Source organism: Cupressus sempervirens, chromosome 4 (genome assembly GCF_028749045.1).
Source record: "Cupressus sempervirens isolate cs-2001-9-10 chromosome 4, ASM2874904v1, whole genome shotgun sequence".
Lineage (NCBI taxonomy): Eukaryota > Viridiplantae > Streptophyta > Pinopsida > Cupressales > Cupressaceae > Cupressus > Cupressus sempervirens.
Window position 1 is genome coordinate 245617987 of NC_143121.1, and position 22873 is coordinate 245640859.

Sequence of the window (22873 nt, forward strand, 5' to 3'; positions counted from 1 at the left end):
AACTAGTCCTGCTTCCACAGAAAATGGGAAATTTCTTATATTACAACTGACTTGAGGGCGGAAATATTATCATAACTCAATATGATTGAGTAGTAGTGCATGCCAGATTTCTCTACTTCTGTAATCTACAATCTTAATTATAAAATGCATAGGGGATACTAGTGAGCAAAACGTAACTTCTAAATTAATACCCTCACGAGATCTTCTACCCTCACGAGATCTTGTCTTCATGAAGTAACTCCTGGCTTATAAATGATCGTGAATGCAGAGGTATATAATACTATCTAGACCTTATCTGAATGAAGCTTCAATTTCCTCTAATGTTCTACCCTTGGTCTCAGGTACACGCAACACAACAAAGAGCAGTGTCAAAGCACTAATAAAAGCATACAGTAGAAATGTTCCTGCATCATTATTTTCATATACAAGTCTTAATGATTCAGGAATAAGAAAATTGAAATATTGTTTGTTATTTGTTTTGAATAGCGACATTAAAGTATCATACCTGGAGAGCTCCAATGATTTAGGAAGAAGAAGATTTAAACATTGTTTGTTATTTGTTTTCTATAATGAAATGACATTATAGTACTATACCTGCAGGGCTCCACTCTAAAAGCATATTGATTGTCATGGTCACAATCCAAGATGATGACCAGTTTATCAAAGTTGCTACACTGCCACCGAGCCCCTTGACATTCACTGGGAGAATCTGAAATATCAAGAACCAAAAAAATAATTTAATACATTAGTTCACTTGTGCTAAGAAATTTTAAAGAAGATATTTGGCAAATATAATCATTGTATTGTATTTTAATGATTCGATTGATCCATTGCACAAGATTTTGCTCAAGGGTTAAATGATAATCCTTAGGACACATGCTTAAGGCACAGTACCTCAGATATAATAATCCATGGAATGGGTCCAATACCAATGGAGTATGAGACAATGTAGACCTACATTGAAACATTTTGAAATCAATCATTAAGGTGCAAATAATGCCTGAGGTGGAAACTTAAAAGCATCAAAGAAGAAAATGTGAAACAAAATTTTGATTTTCAAGATGAAATGCCTTCCAAGTTCAACTCCAAACATACTAGTAGGCTAGTTAATGCCAAAGCACTGAAGAATGTTTGGTCTCCGGAGAATTGGTTCTGCAAATTGACCATCCAAATTAGCTAAATTGTAAAATAAAATTATGAATTGAGTGATAATTATTGATGTATGCTGATATTTAATATGAGATAATCTAGTCCAATGAAATTGTATTTCTATTAGGTAACCATATAAGATAGCAGAGTACATTCTAAATGAATGACTCGAAAGTTTTAAAAAAATGTACGTATTTTTAAGATAGTCAAATAAAACTATATTTTTATTAATAAGTAGGAGATAATTTCCACAGCAAGTTAAATTGTGATATTGCTATCAAGATTTAACTGTGTTTCATGAGTAGTGATTCAACATGAATCCATATCTCATGAGAATAAATGGAACACTTAGCACTCATTGGATCTAGGTGATGCTCACAGGGGTGAAGCACCGGGACTTCCCGAGAGGTCACCCATCCCAATACTACTCCAGCTTGAGCACGCTTAATTACAGAGTTTCCTCCATGGTTAAACCCAAAGCTTGCAACCCCATTTGCAAAACCTTCACCAAGTGTTGTGCCTTATGAACCATTCATTAGAAAGCCCCTTAAGCTCATCAATTGATAAGTAGGAGATAATTTCCACAGCAAGTCAAATTGTGATATTGCTATCAAGATTTAACTATATGATTTTTGAGTCAAACTCATTGACTCGTGTTTCATGAGTAGAGATTTAACATGAATCCATCTCTCATGAGAATAAATGGAACACTCAGCACTCATTGGATCTAGGTGATGCTCACAGGGGTGAAGCATTGGGACTTCTCGGGAGGTCACCCATCCCAATACTGCTCAAGCTTGAGCGTGCTTAACTACGGAGTTTCCTCCATGGTTAAACCCAAAGCTTGCAACCACATTTGCAAAATCTTCACCAAGTGTTGTGCCTTATGAACCATTCATTAGAAAGCGCCTTAAGCTGATCAATTGATAAGTAGGAGATAATTTTCACAGCAAGTCAAATTGTGATATTGCTATCAAGATTTAACTGTATAATTTTTGAGTCAAACTCATTGACTCATGTTTTATGAGCAGTGATTCAACATGAATCCATCTCTCATGAGAATAAATGGAACACTTAGCACTCATTGGATCTAGGTGATGCTCACAGGGGTGAAGCACCGGGACTTTTTGGGAGGTCACCCATCCGAATACTACTCCAGCCTGAGCATGCTTAACTATGGAGTTTTCTTCATGGTTAAACCCAAAGCTTGCAACCCCATTTGCAAAACCTCAACCATTTAGAATAACAAGAATATATTCCAAATGAACGAATCAGAAAATCTCAAAATATAAATATAAATGAAAGATTACCTTCAAATAAAAGGCAAGACCAACAAGAAGAAGGCATATAACCATTCCTCCAGAGGAGACCTGTCCATTTCAAAACAAATCTAGATTAATTCCTTTCGATGATTTTTTACCAGTTTTTAGTGATCACAACGCAACTTGGCCAACCTATGGTAGCGAAGTCTTATAATAGGCCTCAAACTTACCATTAGAAGGATCCTTCTTCCAGCTTTGTCCAATAGCCATGCAGTAAATGCAGTCGTGATTATCTATTCAATGGTATCAGAAGATTATTTATATTAATAAAGTTTATTATCACTAAATTAACTTGGATCGAGCATGACAATTAGTTCTTTTCAGTCCGGACTAAGAAAAAACCTGAACACACGCAAGCCCAACGGATGCAACATTGCTCGATGAAATTCCTTCCATGATACCATAAAAATTGGAATTAGTTAACTATATTTAGAGAATTCAGCCACATAGGCTAAAAAATTTCTATCTACTTTATTAGTCTCTGGCATAATGCATTAGTTAGATTAGAAGAACCATGGAAGAACCCTTAGTCTGTAAAAACTGGAACGACTGATATTTTCCCTGGAATCTCTCTCTCTCTATATATAATGCTCACCAGCAGACTTGAAAATAGAGCTGCTGTAAAACATAATGCCATTGATTCCTCCCAACTGCTGCAATAAAAGCATCCCAATGCCAATCTGACAAAAGAAAAGTTAGTGTGAATTTAAGATCATAAATGCTCACCATTAAAGCAAAAATGATATAATATATATTCTTTCTGATGTCCTTTCCAGATGTGAGGACGAGAAGGCTTACAGTTAGAGGGAGTGCATATCTTCGTTTATGTAGTTCAGCCAATCTGACACTGGTTTGTTGATTGCTAGTCTCTACAACACTCTAAATCGTTAAAAAGTTTTAGGTTGATTAAAATAGTAATTCCCTTGATTGAACAAAGGCAAATTTCAGACAGCGTTATTCATTGAAACCCAGGTATACATATGCCAAAAATGAAAAAATAAATTGTCACCTTAATTTCAGCTGCTTCAGAAGATATATCAGCATCAGAGCCACGAAGGGTTTGCAATGATTCTTCATACAATGGACTGTTAATCTTCGCCTGCACAGTAACAAGCATATTTGAAATGATGAATCTTCAGCAATTGTTGTTTTATGTTACGAAATGCTGAAAATCTTTTTATTACCAGAAATGAATAAATAATGTTAAAACTCACAAGCCATCTAGGAGATTCTGGGATGAAAAAAAGCCCAAGAATCAATAGAGCACAGGGTATTATGCCTGTAGAATCCACAGATCAAAACGAGATCAAGATCTCTAACAAACATAATTTGAATTTCAAAGTGAGCACATAAATAAAGTTTAAATCCTTGAAATGCAGCTATATTACTCTTGGTCCAATACCTGCAATTGCTAAAGACCTCCAGTGAAGGAAAAGCCCAAAAAGATATACTAGCAGTATGCCGATTGTAATAGAGAGCTATTCCACAGAAAGCCACAAAAAGGTCACTGCAGAAATTTGCAACCTCTTTTAAGATATGAGACAGTAATCACTACTAAAACATTTACCTGTGTTACTGTGCCAAGACTTCCCCGCAAGTGTTTTGGGGCTATTTCAGCAATATATATTGGTACCTAAAAGGTCAGACGGTAGTAGCACAAAACACCAAGGCTTAATTACGAGTTAAGTTTTTAACATTGATAACATACCAAGAAAGCATGCTATAGGGGTTTCCCTCTTGACAAGCTTGACTGAAAATAGTCTGTCTTACTGTGAATGAGATAACTCCCACTCCAAACCCTGTCAACAATCTTCCCAAATAGAGTAATAAAGCATTCTGCAACCAAAAACAGATGTGTCAAAGATGAGTCAATTGCTTATTTAAAAATCAGCACCAAAGGATAGCAATTACTTCTGAGAATCCTTAGTTTATTCACAGAACTTCTGATAATCTTTGATGGGCAAAGAAATTGCCTGTGTCAAAGTGATAGCAACCCATCCAATAATATTGGGTAGTGCAGCCACCATTAATGCCTGTTTTCAAAATTTTGAAGAAATGATCAGAATTTGTGGGGAGAGAGAGAAATTTGGAAGCGGAGGGGTGCCCTTGAATATAGAAGAACGCATCTAGTCTAGTGGCATTCCAAGCTTACCCCTTTCCGTCCAATGGTATCAGCTATTTTTCCACTAGTCGTTGCTCCTACCATTGCACCAACATTTGAAAGCGATCCAAATATCGAAAACTGTAAAAAAGAAATCAGCTTTTGCATATATCTGTTCATCCCGATTGCGATGTTGTTTTGCATGTAAAACTAAGATCAGAAATCGAACTGATACTTCTTCCATAGGCCCTGAAGAACTTACATCAGAAAGACTTAGGCCAAGACTGCTCATAATCTCACTTTGTGTTGGTGACGAATAGCCAAGCTACAATAACACCAACATCTTGATGAGGTAACAAGTAAAAATTCGCTATTAAACTCTTCTCTGATTTCAAATGAAGCTCTACATGCATCATCTAAACTTTTGCCAGTACGAAGAAATTGTAGAGATTAAAATTCAAGCAATAAGTTAACTATCACCAAATCCAACTAGCAGGTAATACTGAGATTGAGTAGATTGGAAAAAATGTCAAGACTGGTTGTAAGATGATTTAAAACTGCGTGTAATTCTGATAAACTCTGCATCTCATACTATTTAGTAATTTACTCAGCAGATTATTTGTAAAAGAAAACATCTGTGAGTTGCTGTTTTTCAAGCTCTAACTCATCCAACAATCTGAATTTTCCCCTCTTGTGGATTCATGAAGTAATCCATATTAAGGGTTTCCTGTCCATGGAGAAACACAAATAACAACATGATGGGAAAGTGAGATCCATAATTTGATAGTCAAACTCCACAAAATTTCCGTCATTCCAAAATGTTACAAGGAAAGGTCTGAGAGAGTGGATTCTACACAATATCCAGAAGAAGAAGAGTTGACAAGCTCTCAAGACATGGATTCTCCAAACCAAACAAAGACAGTTCTACAACCAATAACTTCATTTCATAGAACTCAGTCACCCCTTCAGAAATAAAAGAAACAGAGGACATATTGACTGTTGGCAAAGCAGTGTCAAGCACACATATATAGTGAGAGAGGAGAATGGGGAGGGGGTCAATCAGTACATGCTAAATTCAATCTCAATATTTAAAGTAATATCAAAACCATTACCACATCTTCCACCTCTCAATATCTATATTTCTTTTTATTGAATACACATCGGCAAGTTGGCCAAGGATAAAATTCTTAATTCAAATGTGTAATAGTCATCTCACCCTAACACCAAAGCATTACATAGAGAGTAAGAGAACACTTTATATCTTCTATATTGAACTCAACTGGTCCCAAACTACCCTCAAATGCTTCTTCCAGCTGGCACATGTTACCTCATTAGGCGGATCCAACAAAACCTTCTGCACAGTCAGTGAACTAGCAATGTGAACACTATGTCATCTCTAACTTTCTGAATGCTAGAGCATTTTCTCTGAAACTATGGAATACTTTTATTCTTGTATAGCCTTACTTACCTTCCAAACGAATGCCAAAATACTTTATTGCAGTAGAATGTTGTATCACAATCATCAACAGTACAATTGGATGCATATATATTATATAGTCTCAGATCAACAATTCTTAGAAACTCCACACAAACACTTTCAGGCCACAACAAATGCATTAGACATGTAGGAACCACTAATACCAGTACATAATGATAACCTTAAATACTCTGACATGAATCAAATCCCCTTGACATCAACAATCTTCTTAACATCAATGAAAAGACTATATTCAACAAGAAGAACTCATTGTATGCCAAATTTTACAATGAAACAGTGGTTATTGACAAGAATTTGTCCACATGTCGTGGTGATTGTGAGGGGGGTTATGCATAGATCTGAGAGAGCAAGGATGTTCGGTTAAATAACAACATTTGTTTGCAGAAACTCCACATTAGCTGCTGGATGCAAAGGATGTTTAGACTAAAAATTGTCTTCTACCAAAATGTCAGTTCACTTTTTCAGGAAGCAGGCTGCAGTCCCACAAAGAGGGCCTCCTAAAAAAAGCTAGGCAGTTGGTCTTATGAATTTGTTAGTGCAGTTGAATTTAGAAGTTTAGATTTCAAAATTTACGGTCCTGATGGTATCATGAATTTTATAAAAAATTTACATAATTGACAAGTGACAAAAAACTTTCCTAACTAGTGGGAAATTTTTAGCCCTGTCCCAAATGCATATGCTTAAAATTATGAACTAGAAAGTAGAGATTTTCATATACCAATCAAAATTCTAATTAATCTGGTAGCATTTTTTCGTCCCTAAAACTCCTCCATAGGACCACAGCTTTAGACACACTTTAGTACTCCTTCATTGAAGCCATCATGGTTCTTTTCATCGCTTGTCCAACCTTTTATTGCTCCTGCACACAAGCCTCTAGAAACAAAAATCAAGTTAAGGGAACTCAAAGTTCTCATAGATGCTTCCTACTTTATATGTCAAATGTTTATGCCATGGATTCTTCTTTAAATCGTTCTCTTTTTCCTCAAACAAAGAGTTGGTATTCTTCTCCCTTTTCATCAATTATAGGATTTTCAAGGCATATCTCTAGCTGCTTCTTGTTGGTTGTATTCTCTAAAACCAATAAAACTTCATCACATATGGCTCATCTCTATTGGATATTGTTTCCATCGAAAGATCATCTTGGACCTCCTCTTGTGGTAGGCTGTGTTTCTTTTCACTATAATCTTCAAACTCTCGCATTGTAATCTTCAATGTTTTCGTCTTCATCAACATAGCATGACTCAACATCTTCATCCCACTTATAATTTAATCCTCTGACAAAATCTTCACAAATCACTTTTTATGATCTTCCATTCACTGATAATCTTGTTAATTCATTAAGTGATTTTTTGACAATTTTATTCATTGGCAAATCCTAGGGTCTTTGGCTTCTCTTTTTGATAAAGCTCTTGCTCACAAGGTTAGTATTTATTTGTGATGTCCCTAATATTATTAAATAATAATTTTTTTTATGTGGCCGACAATCAATGCATTTATCTCTGAGGCCCACTCTTTATTTTATTTTGTATAGCCTATTGGCCTATTGATAGTTTGTAATGCTTCAGCAAGCTTCCTTGAAACCCTTTATAAGGCCAGTATGTAGGTGGTTGTACGCATGGGACTTGAATTAGTTTTCTTTATATTGCGAATTTTGTTGGAGTTATGTCTGTCTTGCCATTTTGGAAGTGTAAGATCTTCCCTACTTGGCTCTCGCGGTTTTGGTGGGATTCAACCCTCACCCTATTCCATTCTTTGTACTACTTTGCTTGGATTTGGCAAATCTGGCAGCCATCTTTGTTTGCAAATATAATGTTTTGGCAATAAATTGTTACTTCTCTATTCTAACATACATTTCTAAGTTCTATAAATATTCTATGCATATCTGGGTGACTCATATCCATTTCAATATTTATAATCTCAAGCATTTCCGTCATTGACAATTCCATCCTCTTAGCCCATACAACCTGCCAACTGAACGACCACAAGCTTCACTATACATCACTTGTTCTCTTATCTCCATATAGAACTTTAGTCTCCCTCCATCATGCCCATTTACAACTTGTTGTACACTGTACACTTCTCCCATACCCTTCATACTCCATTGGCACATATCCACTTACACCATACAACTTACCCTAAAAAATCCTCCCCACTCTACTGTACAACTCAACTCTCCCTCCACCTTCACTCACACCTCTCTCTCTCCTCCATATGCCTCCCTATCCTAGCAACAAGTTGTATGGCCTTTCTCCACACCATATGCCTAAAATCAAGTACAACAATTTTCCACTGTACGCCAAGCGAAAACCATGGTACATTACAATGGTATAAGAGTTGGTGATGTTGCCAACCTGTTAGTAACACTGGATGTTGCCAAGATCTTGATTAGTAGGAAGGATGGGTGAATCAAGCACTGAGATGATGCAACTTCTAAGGGAGCTAACAAGAGGAAACAATTGAGTGAAACTTTGTTGAATGGACAAAAACTCCTCAAGGAGAAGTTGGTGAAGGGGAAAAAATGAATTGGTGAGACCCTTCAACTTTAGGTAGAAGGAAGGACAAATGGAGGACATAAAGAGCCCTCCCACGCTTGACTACTAATGCCAACATTTCCTCAATGGTTAGAAAAAAATGAGTAACGAGAACCTACCTTCCTTGATGCAAGATTAGTTCTGACAAGGTTTGATGCTAGATTTGGAGTAGAATTATCCTTCAAGGATTATGTAGATTTGTGGATGAGATATTCGAGGAGACTGGGCAATTACAATGACGACATTAGACAAAAGATTGGCAAGATAAACTTATCATGCTTTGATGGATCTGGGCATACATCAACATGAGCATGGTTTCAGAATGTTGATACATACATCCATCTCAACCCCATGCCTCAAGAAGAGGCAATCAAGTTTGCAATGCTTCACCTAGAAGGAATCGCTCATGAATTGTGGCACCATGGGATGGTCACCATCAGTCATGATCAAGTCACTTCATATGCCGACTTCACAGAGAGACTTACTGACTTCTTTGACGGAAAGGATCTGAAGCACATCTAAAGAAATTTGGATCAGTTGAGAGCTACATTACAAAATTTCAAAGGTTATCAATACTAGTGACAAACATTTCAAAGAGAAGACTTGTTGTCTTATTCATGGATAGATTAATCGAGCCCTTGAAGAGTTGGGTGAAAGGTTTTAACCCCAACAAACTTGTGACAGCAATCAAGAAGGCATGGAACATGGCAACATCCACTTCTTCCAAAAGTTATTCACACACCAAGCTGCCCCTTGCTCTGAAAGAAAAAGACAAAAAGCCCCCTCCATAGAAGCAGTAAATGGATGAACGATCGAGACAAGATTTGAGGAAGCTCAGTTTTAATTGTAAGGAGTCGTGAAAACTAGGGCACCAATGCTTAGGAAAGGGGAAGGTCCACTAAATTGAAGTGGTCTCTAACAACAAAGAGGATGAGGAACCAAAAATCAAAGGAGATGGTCAACAAGCTCCCAAGGAGGTTAACACAAACCATGTAGAGAGGATTGTTGCACTAGTATGTCGCGGAGGCACCATTGCTCTTGTTGACACTTTGAGATGTACTATTTTTCAGGTACAAGGCACTCTCCATGGACAATAGGTCATAGTCATGCTTGAAAATGGAGCTACACTTAATTTCATTAATTCATCACTCATGAAACGAAGAGGTTTGGCTATGGAGGCGCATGCAGGATTCCAAATCCTATCCTGTACCCATCTAGTCCCACAACTCAGCATTACCATGGTAAACCATACGATGACAAATGACTTCTTTGAAGTAGATTTGGATGACATGGAAGTCATACTGGGCATCCAATGGATGTAAACTCTCGATGAGTATACAAAGTTTCGAACAGATGGAGTTTTCATTTGAAGTGGATGGAAAGAAGGTGGTCGTCAGGGGAATGTCAAATAGAGGACCGAAGGCAATCTCAGCACAATTGATGGAAATCATTTTTCAACATGATGACATTGTCTAGGCAACACATTGTTTGATCTCAACAGAATCGATGAAGGGCCAATAGACTGACTAAAAGGATGATGAGCTATGTTAGATAAGCACAATATGGTCTTCACTGACATCCCTCCTGGCATATCTCCACATAGGGATTTTGAGCACACCATTGAGTTGGGAGGAAGGAGCCAAACTCATCATCACTACACCCTACTGCCATCCTAGGCGTAAGGATGAGATAGAAAAGACGATCCAAGAAATCTTAGAGAAAGGATGAATTAGTCCTAGTTCCAACCCCTCTGCATCGTCAGTAGTATTAGTTAAGAAGGATGGAACCCTTCGAATATACATGGACTACCCTGCATTGAACAAGAAAACAATAAAAAACAAGAACTCCATTTCCAGGATTGACAAATTGTTGGATGAATTACATATTGCAATCTACTTTTCTAAAATAGATCTTCATTCCGATTACCATCAGATTCACATGAGGGAGAATGATGTGGAGAAGACCGCCTTCTGTTGTCACTACAGTCATTATGAGTTCTTGGTCATGCCATTTGGTTTGACTAATGCTCCAACCACTTTCTAGTCATACATGAACCACATCTCCAACAAACAACTACGAAAGTTCCTACTAGTGTTTTTGGATGACATACTTATTTAGAGTAAGACATGGGAGGAACATTTGAGGTATTTAGATGAAGTGCTCGAGATCATGGAGTCACAATCACTATTAGCTAATAGATCCAAATGTGAATCCGAAATGATAGAGATATTGTATGTAAGGCACATCATTAGTGATCGAGGGGTTCGGGTACACCAGAAAAAGATTCAAGCCATCTTGGATTGGCCGCCACCCAAGACTCTTTCCAATTTGCATGGATTCCTTGGATTGTGTAGTTATTATAGAAGGTTAATGAAGGGGTTCTCTCAACTTAGTTCACTGCTAACAAACCTAACAAAAAAAGGATCTTTCTATTGGGATGAGAAAGCATAACATATCTTTGACAAGTTAAAGGAAGTCATGAGTTCATGTTTGGTGTGGGCACTAGCTGATTTCAATTAATCCTTCATCTTGGAATGTAATGCATCAAGAGAAGGCATCGAGGTAGTGTTGATGTAGGATCGTCACCTCGTTGCATTTGAGAGTTGGAAGCTATCAAGAGCAAAGCGACTATACTTCATCTATGGATGCTCGCCATCATGCACACACTTAAAAAGTTTCAACAGTATCTTGCTGGAGCAAAATTTGTCATACAAACAAATCACAATAGCTTGAGATGTTTCTTGGAGTAGAGAGATTTGAATAAACTACAACAAAAGTGGGTGAGCAAAATCTAAGCATTTGACTTTGGCATTGTGTATGTGAAGGGAAAAAATAATGTAGTGATTGATGCTCTATCAAGAATGCCTATTGTATGTTCTTTGTCCGAGATTTCAACAGATTGGAAGGAACACCTATTGGTTTAATACTCCAAGAACACATTTTGATGGTCAAGTGCAAGATGATAGGTATACGGTGGTAGACATCATCATCTACTACAATGGTATGATCTATTTGGTTCCCAAGTCCACAATGAAGGAGAGAATTTTGAAGGAGATGCATGACTCACCTTTGGCCGGACACCCAGAATACCTAAAGACCTACAGGAATACCACTGAATACTAGGCATCTCAATTTGTAGAGTTATTTTTTCGTGAGGTTTTCCCCTTATATGGTCTCCCAGGGAATATAGTGACAAAGATAGCCATTTTCTTGGTACTTTTTGGATAGAGTTATCTAGGTTGGTAGGGACAGAGTTGTCACAAAGTATGAGCTACCATCCACAGTTAGATGGATAGATGGATATTGTGAACAAATGGTTGGAGGGATATTTAAGGAATTATGTTTTAGCTCAGTAGAAGGCATGGGTTTGTTGGTTACATTTGGGTGAGCATTGTTACAATACTACCTATCAAATGTCGATAGGCATGGCACCCTTCAAAGAATTGCATGGTTATGAACCTTCATCATTCATGGATTTGGCATTGGGCAACAACCATGCATCGATGGCTAAAGACTGGCTCCAACAGAATTTAGATATCATGACATCTCTCGACAAAAATTTACAAAGGGCTCAAAACCAATAGAAGATGTATGTTGACCGACACTGGGTAGAGAGAAGTTTTGAGGCTAATGATTTGATATACCTTCGACTTCAACCATATAGACAATACTACTTGATGTCATCTGGTAAGGAGGAGTTATAATCATGCTTCTACGGATTGTACATAGTGGTTCGGAGGGTAGGAGAAGTAGCCTACAAATTGAAGCTTCCAGAAGGGAGTTGAATCCATAATGTTTTTGATGTGTCATCTCTGAAGAAGGCAACTAGACAATGTGTCATAGTGTTGACGGAATTGTCACCCATTGATGAAGAGGGGAAATTGATTTTAGAGCTAGCTGAGATTATAGAGGTTCGAGAAAAGAGGCTCAGGTCTCGCACCATTTAGGAGTTTTTGATACGATGGAAGGATCTTCTGGTTGAGGACCCCACTTGGGAAGGCGAGCAAATTCTAGAGTATCCAAGTCTACAATTGCTTAAGGGCGAGCAATTTTTGGGCCAAGAGGGTTGTGACGTCCCCAATATTATCAAATAATCAATTTTGTTATGTGGCCGACAATCAATGTATTTATCTCTCTGGCCCACTCTTTATTTTGTTTTGTATAGCTTGTCGGTACTTTTGTAAACCTTCGGGAAGCTTCCTCGAAGACCTTTATAAGGCCGGTTTGTAGGTTGTTCTAGGCATGCAATTCTAATTAGTTTTCTTTGTATCGTGAATTTCATTGGAGCCCTACCTATCTCGCCATTTTAGAAGTGCAGATCTTCCCTACTTGGCTCTCATGGTTTCAGTGGCATTCAACCCTCACCCTATTTCGTCCTTTGTACTACTTTGCTTGGATCTGGCAAATTTGGGTGCCATCTTTGTTCGCGAATATAAGGTTTTGGCAATAAATTGTTACTTCTCTATTTTGACATGCATTTCTGAGTTTTGTGAATATTTTGTGCATATTTGGATGATTCATATACATTTCAATGTTTACAATTCCAAGCATTTTTGTCATCGACAATTCCACCCTCTCAGCCCATACGGCCTACCAACAGAACGACCACAAGCTTCACCGTACATCACTCTTTACCTTATCTCTGAATGGAACTTTGGTCCCTCTCCATCTCCTCCCTCGCATGTTGCACACCCCTCCCATACCCTCTGCACTCCATCGGGACATCTCCCGTTACAGCGTATGACACCCTAATAGATCGTCCCCCTCCACCGTATAGCTCAACTCTCCCTCCACCTTTGCTCACATCTCTCTCCTCCATATGCCTCCCTCTCCCAGAAACAGGCCGTACGACCTTTCTCTACACCGTATGCCTAAAATCAAGTACGGCTATTTTCCACCTACGCCAAGCGGAAACCACAGTACATTACATTATTCTTCTCACCATTGTTCTTTGCTTGCTCATAAACCTTCAAGGCCTAAGCCACAACATTTTCTTTTGCCTTTCCTATTACTGCATCCAGCATAACTCCTCCAACTCAAAAACTCTATTTTCTGCAGCTCCTTTTGCTGGTCGTTTGTTTGCTCTGGCCTCTACCATTCTTGTGGCACTTGATATATCAAATTAACAGTGTCTACGCAGCCCATATCCCCATGTATGTGGCTTCAATTTACAGTGTAGAAATTTTAAGACAGCTTATCATCTATTTTAAGAAAAGAACGTAAGGCACAGAAATGAAACAAATTTATTAGCTTTTCTCAGCATCATTTTTTGATAGAATCAAATACAAAGCACTAAATATGACCTACAATCGTTAGTACAGTGAAATTTTAGTTACGTGGGCAAAAACAACAGAAATCTAGCTTCATATAACAATAGTAACATTCAATCCCGCCTAACAGTTTGACAGTGACTCTCCATATTCTTGATTTTAACAGTTCGCCTGCTTTAGAAAGAAAAACGGTTACTAATATAAACAAAGATGACAAATCGTACAGCTTAGCCAGTAAAATTCATGGACATGGTTAAAGGACATATTATTGTCTTTTGGGTATTTACTAGGATAAAGAATGCGGAGGCAAATGGCGGGAAAAACTTACACAGAACCCAAACTGGATAGACCCCAATGCCACAATTGCAGTGCAGAAAATAGCAAATGCAGCACTGCCCTGGATATCAGAGATCTTCTTACTATCTTTACAACTCTTATAATTGCTGTTCCGTTTTTCATGATTCAACAAGGGTTGCTTAACATCTCCATGACGAAGTTCATCTCCGCCCTTTTCCAAGTCGATTTCGTATCCCATCTCTGACATAATCTACTACACCAGATGCTTTCATATACAAAATTCAACAAAACCCCAACTCAGTCCTATTGTCACTACTTGATACTCAAACCCAAGCTTTCTCCTCAGCTTGAATAACCCGAGGATTCCAGGTACTGTAACAGACTGATGCCCACACGAGCAATCAAAGAATTGAAGCGCTCACAGGGAAGATATAATTGTAACAATGGCTGTGCTCAGGTATTATATAAACGTGCACAAAATGTATCACATCATTGACGTTAACAGTTTTCAACCATTCTCCGTGATAAAGAAACTTTTGACAAGTATCTGTCCCTTTCTTCAAGAGGACTACGGTCTGATGCAACGAAATGGAAACAAGCTGGCCATGATTGTGCGAGGGAGCGAAATCACGTACCTCCGTTGGATTTCGCTCGTTTTTGGCCGCGTGGACAATATTGAACTGCAGTACTGTGATAAAGATGGCCGATATATCTCTCTATGAACTGTTAAAACAGTAGCTTCAACTGGTAAATATTTAGCCATATTTCTGACTTTCGCTTTATCAGTCATAACCTGTGCTTTCACCAACTTGCTCTTCGACGGATACCTTCCACTAGCGAGGAAAAACTTTATGACATGAATTATACAAAGATTATATTCTTTAAGTCAATGGACAAAATTGGGTTTGGGTTTATAAGTCCCTGCTAGGAGACTAAAGTTTTTACCCTGTATATGCTATTATTACTTTTTGCAAAAATTTGCAAACATTATCAAATCTTAAATGTTTCTTAATATTATTATTAAAATACATTATTTCATACTTAAATGCTATTTTTTATTAGTTATTACTATTTTTGCTAGTGGTTTAAATATTTTTAATAATCTATTCAAATTCTTTTATTACTATGTGAAAGGAAAGTGGCTTAAATAAAAGCCCGGCATTTAATTTGGCCTTAGTGATTGCATTATATTAACTTCCACCACATATGCATTTTATTGTGCACTGCATTTCATGCCTTTTCAAATTTAATTATAAAATGCATATAGTTAGATGCAACTTTTTTAACTACATAATTTCTATTAAATATTTTTTGATGATTTGATTGGGTGAATCATTTTGAATCTTATATGCGCAGGATTGAAGTTAAATATTTTTATTTGTGAATAAATTAGTTTAGATGTTTATACTTGTAATATTCTATTTTTAAGATTTTTTTTTTTTCAGTCAACTAAAATATTTTTAAAAATATTATCTACACTTATATTATATAATATTTTAAGAAACACTATTATATATTATTATTATTAAAATATTTTTATTTTTATATTATAATTTATTTATAATAGTATATATAATATATATAATAGAATTTAACTACATTAGATTTGTGTTGATTAAAATATTTAATATACTATGATAAATTTATTATTTTAACATTAGATTTATACTAAAAACTATTAAAACTAAGGAAAATACTAAGCCATTATATTGCACTTGTTTTATATTTCATACTTGCTTTTTGGAATACTCACAAAGCTTTGGTGTTTTTCTGGGGTGGGTTGGAGATAAGTAAAACCAATGTAGATTGTGGTTGTTTAATAGACATGTTGTACATGATGGGTGTGCAAATACATACACTCTAACAAAAGATGGAGGGAAACATAAGATGAAGCCATTGAAGGATACATATAAAAATGTATGTAGTGCTGGTAGAGTATGTTTTGTTGATGAAAATAAGTTCATAGAGGGTATGAGGTGTGAGCATATGTATTTTTTTGTAATTCTAAAAGATGGTAAAGAAGAAGTAGAAGAGGTACCTGTAGAAGTTACATTTTTGTTAGAAGTGTTTCCAAATATTGTATCTAATAGTGCACCTGATGGATTACTGCAATTTATATAAAATATTCATTAGATGAATTGGTTTTTGGATCTATTTTGTCAAACAAGGTAGCGTATAGAATGACACCAACAGAAAGTCAATAGTTGAATAGACAAGTGAATGAGTTGTTGTAGAAGGGGTTTATTTGAGATAGTCTGTGTCTATGTGTTGTACCATTATTATTATTACCAAAGAAGAATAGAGAATGGAGGATGTGCATAGATTCTTGATCTAGATCAACAAGATCACAATCAAATACAAATTTTAATTTTTGCAAATGGATGATATTATGGATTGTTTGAGCAAAGCTATGTATTTCACAAAGATAGATCTAGAAAGTGGGTACCATAAAATTTAGATTAGAGAATGAGATGAATTGAAGTCTATCTTCAAGACAAGAGAATGATTGTATGAGTGTTAGTCATGGCTTTTGGGCTAACCAATGCATCAAGGACTTTAATACAACTCATGAATGAGGTACTGAAGGAGTTGCTAGGTAAGTTTGTCATTGTTTACCTAGATGATATTTTGATCTTTAGTAAGAAACTAGAGGAGCATTTGATGCATTTTTGTAAAGTGTTTGATAAATTGAGGGCATAAAAATTGCTAATAAATTTGGAGAAGTGTAGTGTCGTGAAGGAGTTGGTGCACCAAGATTTTGTAGTTTTTGAAGAAGGTCTAAAAATGGACCTTGAGAAAGTGAACGGTATACTTAAATGACCTATTCCAATGAGTATGACTAAGATAACATATTTTCACAGATTGCCTAATTTTTATAGAAAGTTTATCAGAGGTTGTAGTAATATTTGTGGACCCTTGATTGAAATAATGAGAGAGAATTAGAAATAATATAAGTGAATTGTAGGAGTAGATAAGAGTTTCAATTCATTGAAACAAAAAGTTATAGAACAACCTATTTTAACACTTCCAAATGTTAACAAGGCTCCTCAAGTAGACTGTGATGCTAGTGGTATTACAATAGGAGATGTTTTGAGCTAATAAGGTAGACCTATTGCTTATTTTAGTGAGAAGATGAATGATGCAATTTTTAAATTTTTTTAAATTTTTATGATGAGGAATTTTATGCTATAGTTTAGGCATTATAGAAGTGGGGACACTATCTTCTTCCTAACGAGTTTATTTTGTATAATGATCATCAAGCTTTGCAATATTTTAATTGTCTAGGAAAATTGAACCAAAGACATTTGATATGGGTTGAGTTTTTGCAAGGTTATACTTTTATTTTGAAACACAAGAGTGAGAGGCCTAATAGAGTTATTGATGCTCTTAGTAGGAGATAAATTTTGCTAAAAAAAGATGTAGATTGAGGTGGCTGGGTTCAACTAACTCAAGAATTTGTATCCAAAGGATTCTGATTTTAGAGAAATTTGGAAAGCTTGTTCAAAACCTAATACATTTGAAATGAAAAGTGGTTATATTTTATAATACAAGATGAAATTTTGTATAAAGGAAGTTAGTTGTTGATTTCAAGAAGTTCTATGAGAGAGAATCTAATTAAGGAGAAACATTGTGGAGGGTTGACTAGACACTTTAGTAGAGATAAAACTATTACTTTAGTTTCTTAGAATTATTACTGGTCGTAGTTGCAACAAGATGTCAAGAGGTTTACATAAAAAGTTGTAGAGTTTGTCAGATGAAAAAGCAATGAAGTAGAATATAGGGTTGTATCAGCTATTAACAATACTAGATAAGTTGCAGAAGGATATTAGCATGGATTTTGTTCTTAGTTTACCAAAGATGACACATTTCATTCCCTGCAAGAAGACTAGTAATGCTATTCATGTGGTGGAGTTATTTTTTAGAGAAATGGTGAGATTACATGGTCTACAAATTGGTTTTTGGATTTCATTGTGTGTGTGTGTTTAAAAAAAAATTATCATCAACATTTTGGATCACACTTTATGATCCATCATTAGGATGTGAGAGAGAAGGATAAAAATGTGATCCTGATGATAGATCACATCAAGATCCATCATGATGATGGATCATAGAATGTGATCTGAATTGTTGATGATACAAAATAAACATAATCAAATCCAGAAACCAATTTGGATTCAAATGGATTGTGGAAATCTGATATTTTTAATTACATGGTCTACCAAAGAGTATAGTTTCAGATTGAGATACCAAGTTTTGAGGGTATTTTTAGCATACATTATGGAAGAAGTTAAAGAAAAATTTGAAGTTTAGTTCATCCAATCATTGAAATATGTATGGACAAACAAAAATTATGAATCAAATTTTGGAGAATTTATTGGGATGCTTGGTTGGAGATGAGTTAAAAAGATGAGATTTTCTTTTACCACTAGCAAAGGTTTTATATAATAATTCTACCAACAAGAGTACTGGTAAATCACCATTCTAGATTGTATACATGACTAGTCCTAGAAATGCTTTCGAGTTGAGGTTCTTGGATAAAGGAAAGATAAGTAGTGATGAAGTGGAGAATCTTGATGAATATTTGAAGAACATCCATGAGGAGGTGAGGAAGCACATTATGAAGATAAATACACAATACAAGGCTAAGGTAGATGTGAAAATGAGTATAAGGAATTTCATATTGGAGATAAAGTCATGGTTCATTTGTAGAAGGAGATTTCTAGTGGGTATACACAATAAGTTGGAAATAAAGAAGTTTGGACCATGCAAAATACCAAAAAGACATGATTTTGGAAATGCTTATGAAGTAGAGTTGCCTATTGAACTAAATATTTTACCGGTACTTTAACATTTTAGATTTGATAGAATGTTATGAAGGAGGTGATAGAGATGAAGTTGTAGAAGCACAATGGAGTATTCTAGTAGTTACTTTAGCTAGAAAGGAGATTGAGGATATATTGGACATTCATGTTGGAAGAAGAACAAGGACAAAAAAAATATGAAGAGTATCCAATCAAATGGAAAGGGAGGCCGGTGAAGCATTCATCATGGCTAGTAAGGGAGAAGGTTGACCTTTATGGTTTTCCTTTGACTACCTGAGACATGATAGGGTCAATTCTCAAAATTCCCTAGGTGTCTCATGCAGGAACATCCTAAGTGTAAGATAAATCTTGCATCACCCAAAAATATTTCCTTTATGGTTCTTAAATAAGGGTTCTCTTAGTGAAGAATTATTATTTTTGGAGGCTTTCTACTTAATAAGTCAGTTATATGAGCTTAGAATGTCATAATTTTAGAGATGGAGGTTCATCTTGGATATATCATCCTATCAATTGAGGTTTAGTGCCATATCGTGAGAATACGTGAGATTATTGTAAATTTATGGTGTGTAACTTTGATAGAAAACTTCAAACTCAATTTTGAAGGCCTTAGATGCCCCATATGGGCTCCAAAATGAGGTTGCCTAGAGCTTGCATGAATCAAGTCCTACAAATCATAAGCTAGGGATTTTGGAATAGAGTTATTGTAGTCAATCAGAGCAACAATTTACAAGTTATGGTCTTTCAAAGTTGGGCCAACCAAAATTTCCCAAATAAATGTCATAAATGTATTAGGGTGACTCTATATGTAATTTTAGGGTTGGTCAACCTCAAGGGTTAGGGTTTGATGTCTAGAAACTTCTTGGGCAACATAAATTTTCTATATAAGAACAACTTGTAGATTTTCTAGGATAAATTTGGGTGATAGCTTGTAGCTTTGTGTTGTTTATTATTGTAAGGAAGGCGCCTGTGTGGGTTTGCATATTGTATTTCAAAATTTTATGATTCCATAGTTGTACAATAATAAGAAGCCCATATTTTATTCACATAAATTGAGTTTTCATTTCTTTATTTCTATTATGTGTTTGTGGTATTAAGGGGAGCACCCTTCATCAATAAGAAATATAAATTTTCTTCAATAGTGATTAGTGGTTGTACAAGCTTTAGAGTGGACATAGGTGAAAGGGAAAAAGGAAAAAAACTAAAGATTTTTTGAATGGAAGCATAGAATAATTTTCTTTATTCCTCACTTCAAATTGATGGATGCCAAGATAGTAGCTTATTGATAAAGAGAAGAAAGAGAAAGAGAAAAGGAAATGGTTCTCAACTAGCCCACATTATAGATGATGTTGGGCCCTCTTCACAACTGTAGGCTCTCCTCTCTTAAGGCTACAAGGGCTTTGGTTTCCCCACATGGAAGATAAGTAGTGTTTTGTCTTCTTCTAAGTTATTATTGTTGTAAATTGCTAGATAACTTTTAGATTTTGATAAGATGGAATAACCACATGTTACTAAATAAGAGGTGAAAATAACCTCCCATAGGCAAAAATATAAAGAAACAACTATAAGCAAGAAATCATTATTAGATGGTGACAATTAGTGATTTCATAGTAAAATTAATTATGGTTATAGACTCAAAAGTTGTTCTATTTTTTAATAATTTTTTTGTCAAAGGTAGGAATACTATTGTAATGCTTTAACTTTTTAATTAATTTATCTAATTATAGAGAAATATTTTATAATTTAATTTAATTTTAAAATTTAATGATTATAAACATTTCTATGAATTTTTTTTTTCTTTTTACTGTGATATCTTAGCTAGTATACATTAGTTACTACTAATAAGATGAGTACAACTCTAGAGGATATGACATAGTGAAAAGCATTTCTACTTACCACCCATTAATCTACCTCTTTTTCTTCTTCCTTTCTCTCCCTCCCTCCTCTTCTATATCTCACTAACTCCCTTCCTCTCTTTATCTTGAATCATATCTTATTTACCTAGTCCTTTTTCCTTTATTTTTCTCTCCATCTCTACATTCCCATCTATTTACCCCCCCTTTCATCTCTCACTCTATCTTCATATCTACTATCTCCAAATATTATTCTATCTTCATATCTAACTCTTTCTTCTTCTCTTGTTATGATTGTATGAATTTTCAATCTATTAATGATGATTATTGGTAAGAAATGACCTTCACACAATGAAAGTGATGGTTTTAGATCAATATTTGCTATTTTTCAATTTAGCCAATTTATTAAAATTAAAGTGATAATAACACACACACACACATTTTAAATAAGAACGATTTTATTATGTTTTTCTTTTTTTAAATAAAATAATTGTACTTTTTCATCCTCCTTTTTTGATTGATTTTTATGGATTTTTTCATTTATTTTTTAATTTAATATTTATTTGTTTTCATATATATATATATATATATATATATATATATATATATATATAAAATAAGTGAATAGAAATTTTCAATTATACATCACTGTTACTTATGTGGTCCTTCAAATTTAACAGCGCAGAACATCAAACATTTATTGACAACTTAATTTAATAGTATTCTTTTGTGCTTTATACACATTTCAAACCTTTTTATTAACTCTGTTGAAATCTCTTTATAAATCGTATCTTATGATTCTTATTATGAAGTCTTGGTAACTGTTATATATGACAAAAAAATTTGAATTCATTATGTTAAAAAGCATGCGTTTACAGTGTTGTTCAATTAAATAGGGAAATTGTGAATTGTGACTTGTTTCAAATCATCCATCTGTAAATTGTATTGTAAATTGTATCATTCAAACTGTTGTTGTTTCTAGTTGTTGAAAAATATGAATAGCGATTATACATCCAAATTTCAGATAAAGAGCTATTTAGACAATAAATTTATAAGAACTTTTTAAAAATTGTTGTTTTAATGGAATTATTGTTGTTTCATAGTTGATCTGTTGAAAAACATAGGAGCTTATATTGAAGAGTTCATGATCCTCCTTGGAATCTCTACAAGGGTGTTCCTAGACACTATCTTCAGACAAGTAGGTTTTGTTAGAATGCTTTTGTATTACATAGTTCACTGTTATTGAGTTTATCCTACCCATGATCATTATGGAACTTGACAACTGACACTTGGCAATTTGACAAAGAGAGCTAGAGTGGACATAAATTTGATGGATGACTTTACCTATCAAATAAATTTGTCAATTGATTTTGTTTTGCTGTTTTACTCAATCATTAAATCACAAACACAAACAAAAGCACAATGATAATATACGTGTCAAAGAGAAATGGGGGAAAGAATGAAGGGAGGAGATTATTGTGAAAAAGAACTTCAATTTTCCTCATAAAACAAATAATAATTGATTTTATTTATTGAATAATATTTTTATAACCAATTACATGAGACAACCTCATATATCCTATGCAAGAAACATCTAATAATAATAGTGCAAAAAGACATTCATATCTTGCAAAATTTAAACTTCTAAACTCAAGTTCAAATTCTGTCCATTAGCAACTCAGAAATATCAATCCAGAGTCTTATTACAATTAAGAACAAATTTCAGGAGTGTTTTTAGTTAAATATGTTTGAAAATTTGAAAGTTAGAATTCAGATTTGAAAGCTAAATGGACAGAATAATTACGATTGATGAAGACAGAATAATGGGACACAAACATCTGTGGATCGTATGCGATGACGCTTTTCATTGAGTAAGATCTGCACATGCGTAGAAACGATTATGAGTGCGCAATCAATCAATCAAATCATCCATCTGTAAATTGTATTATTTCTCCATCACCATCCATGAAAGCAGAATTCAGATTTGAAAGCTAAATGTACGGTTCCCACAACAAATTTTTATTTGAAAATT

The 22873-nt window shown here is 35.0% G+C and overlaps 1 protein-coding gene across 1 annotated transcript; it reads right to left on the reverse strand.

Moving 5' to 3' along the window:
* Positions 1–222: 222 nt before the first annotated feature.
* LOC149560927 (sugar transporter ERD6-like 4) lies at positions 223–14582 on the reverse strand. Its single transcript, XM_089824892.1, has 18 exons — positions 14200–14582; positions 4835–4897; positions 4624–4713; positions 4445–4504; positions 4242–4307; positions 4039–4104; positions 3874–3949; positions 3686–3750; positions 3481–3570; positions 3270–3350; positions 3067–3151; positions 2814–2860; positions 2642–2704; positions 2460–2519; positions 1096–1152; positions 895–954; positions 595–709; positions 223–404 (listed from the first exon to the last, which is right to left on the reverse strand). The coding sequence occupies exons 1-18, from the start codon at positions 14413–14415 to the stop codon at positions 292–294; spliced, it is 1473 nt and encodes a 490-aa protein (XP_089681018.1). The 5' UTR covers positions 14416–14582; the 3' UTR covers positions 223–291.
* Between the last annotated feature and the right edge of the window lie 8291 nt (positions 14583–22873).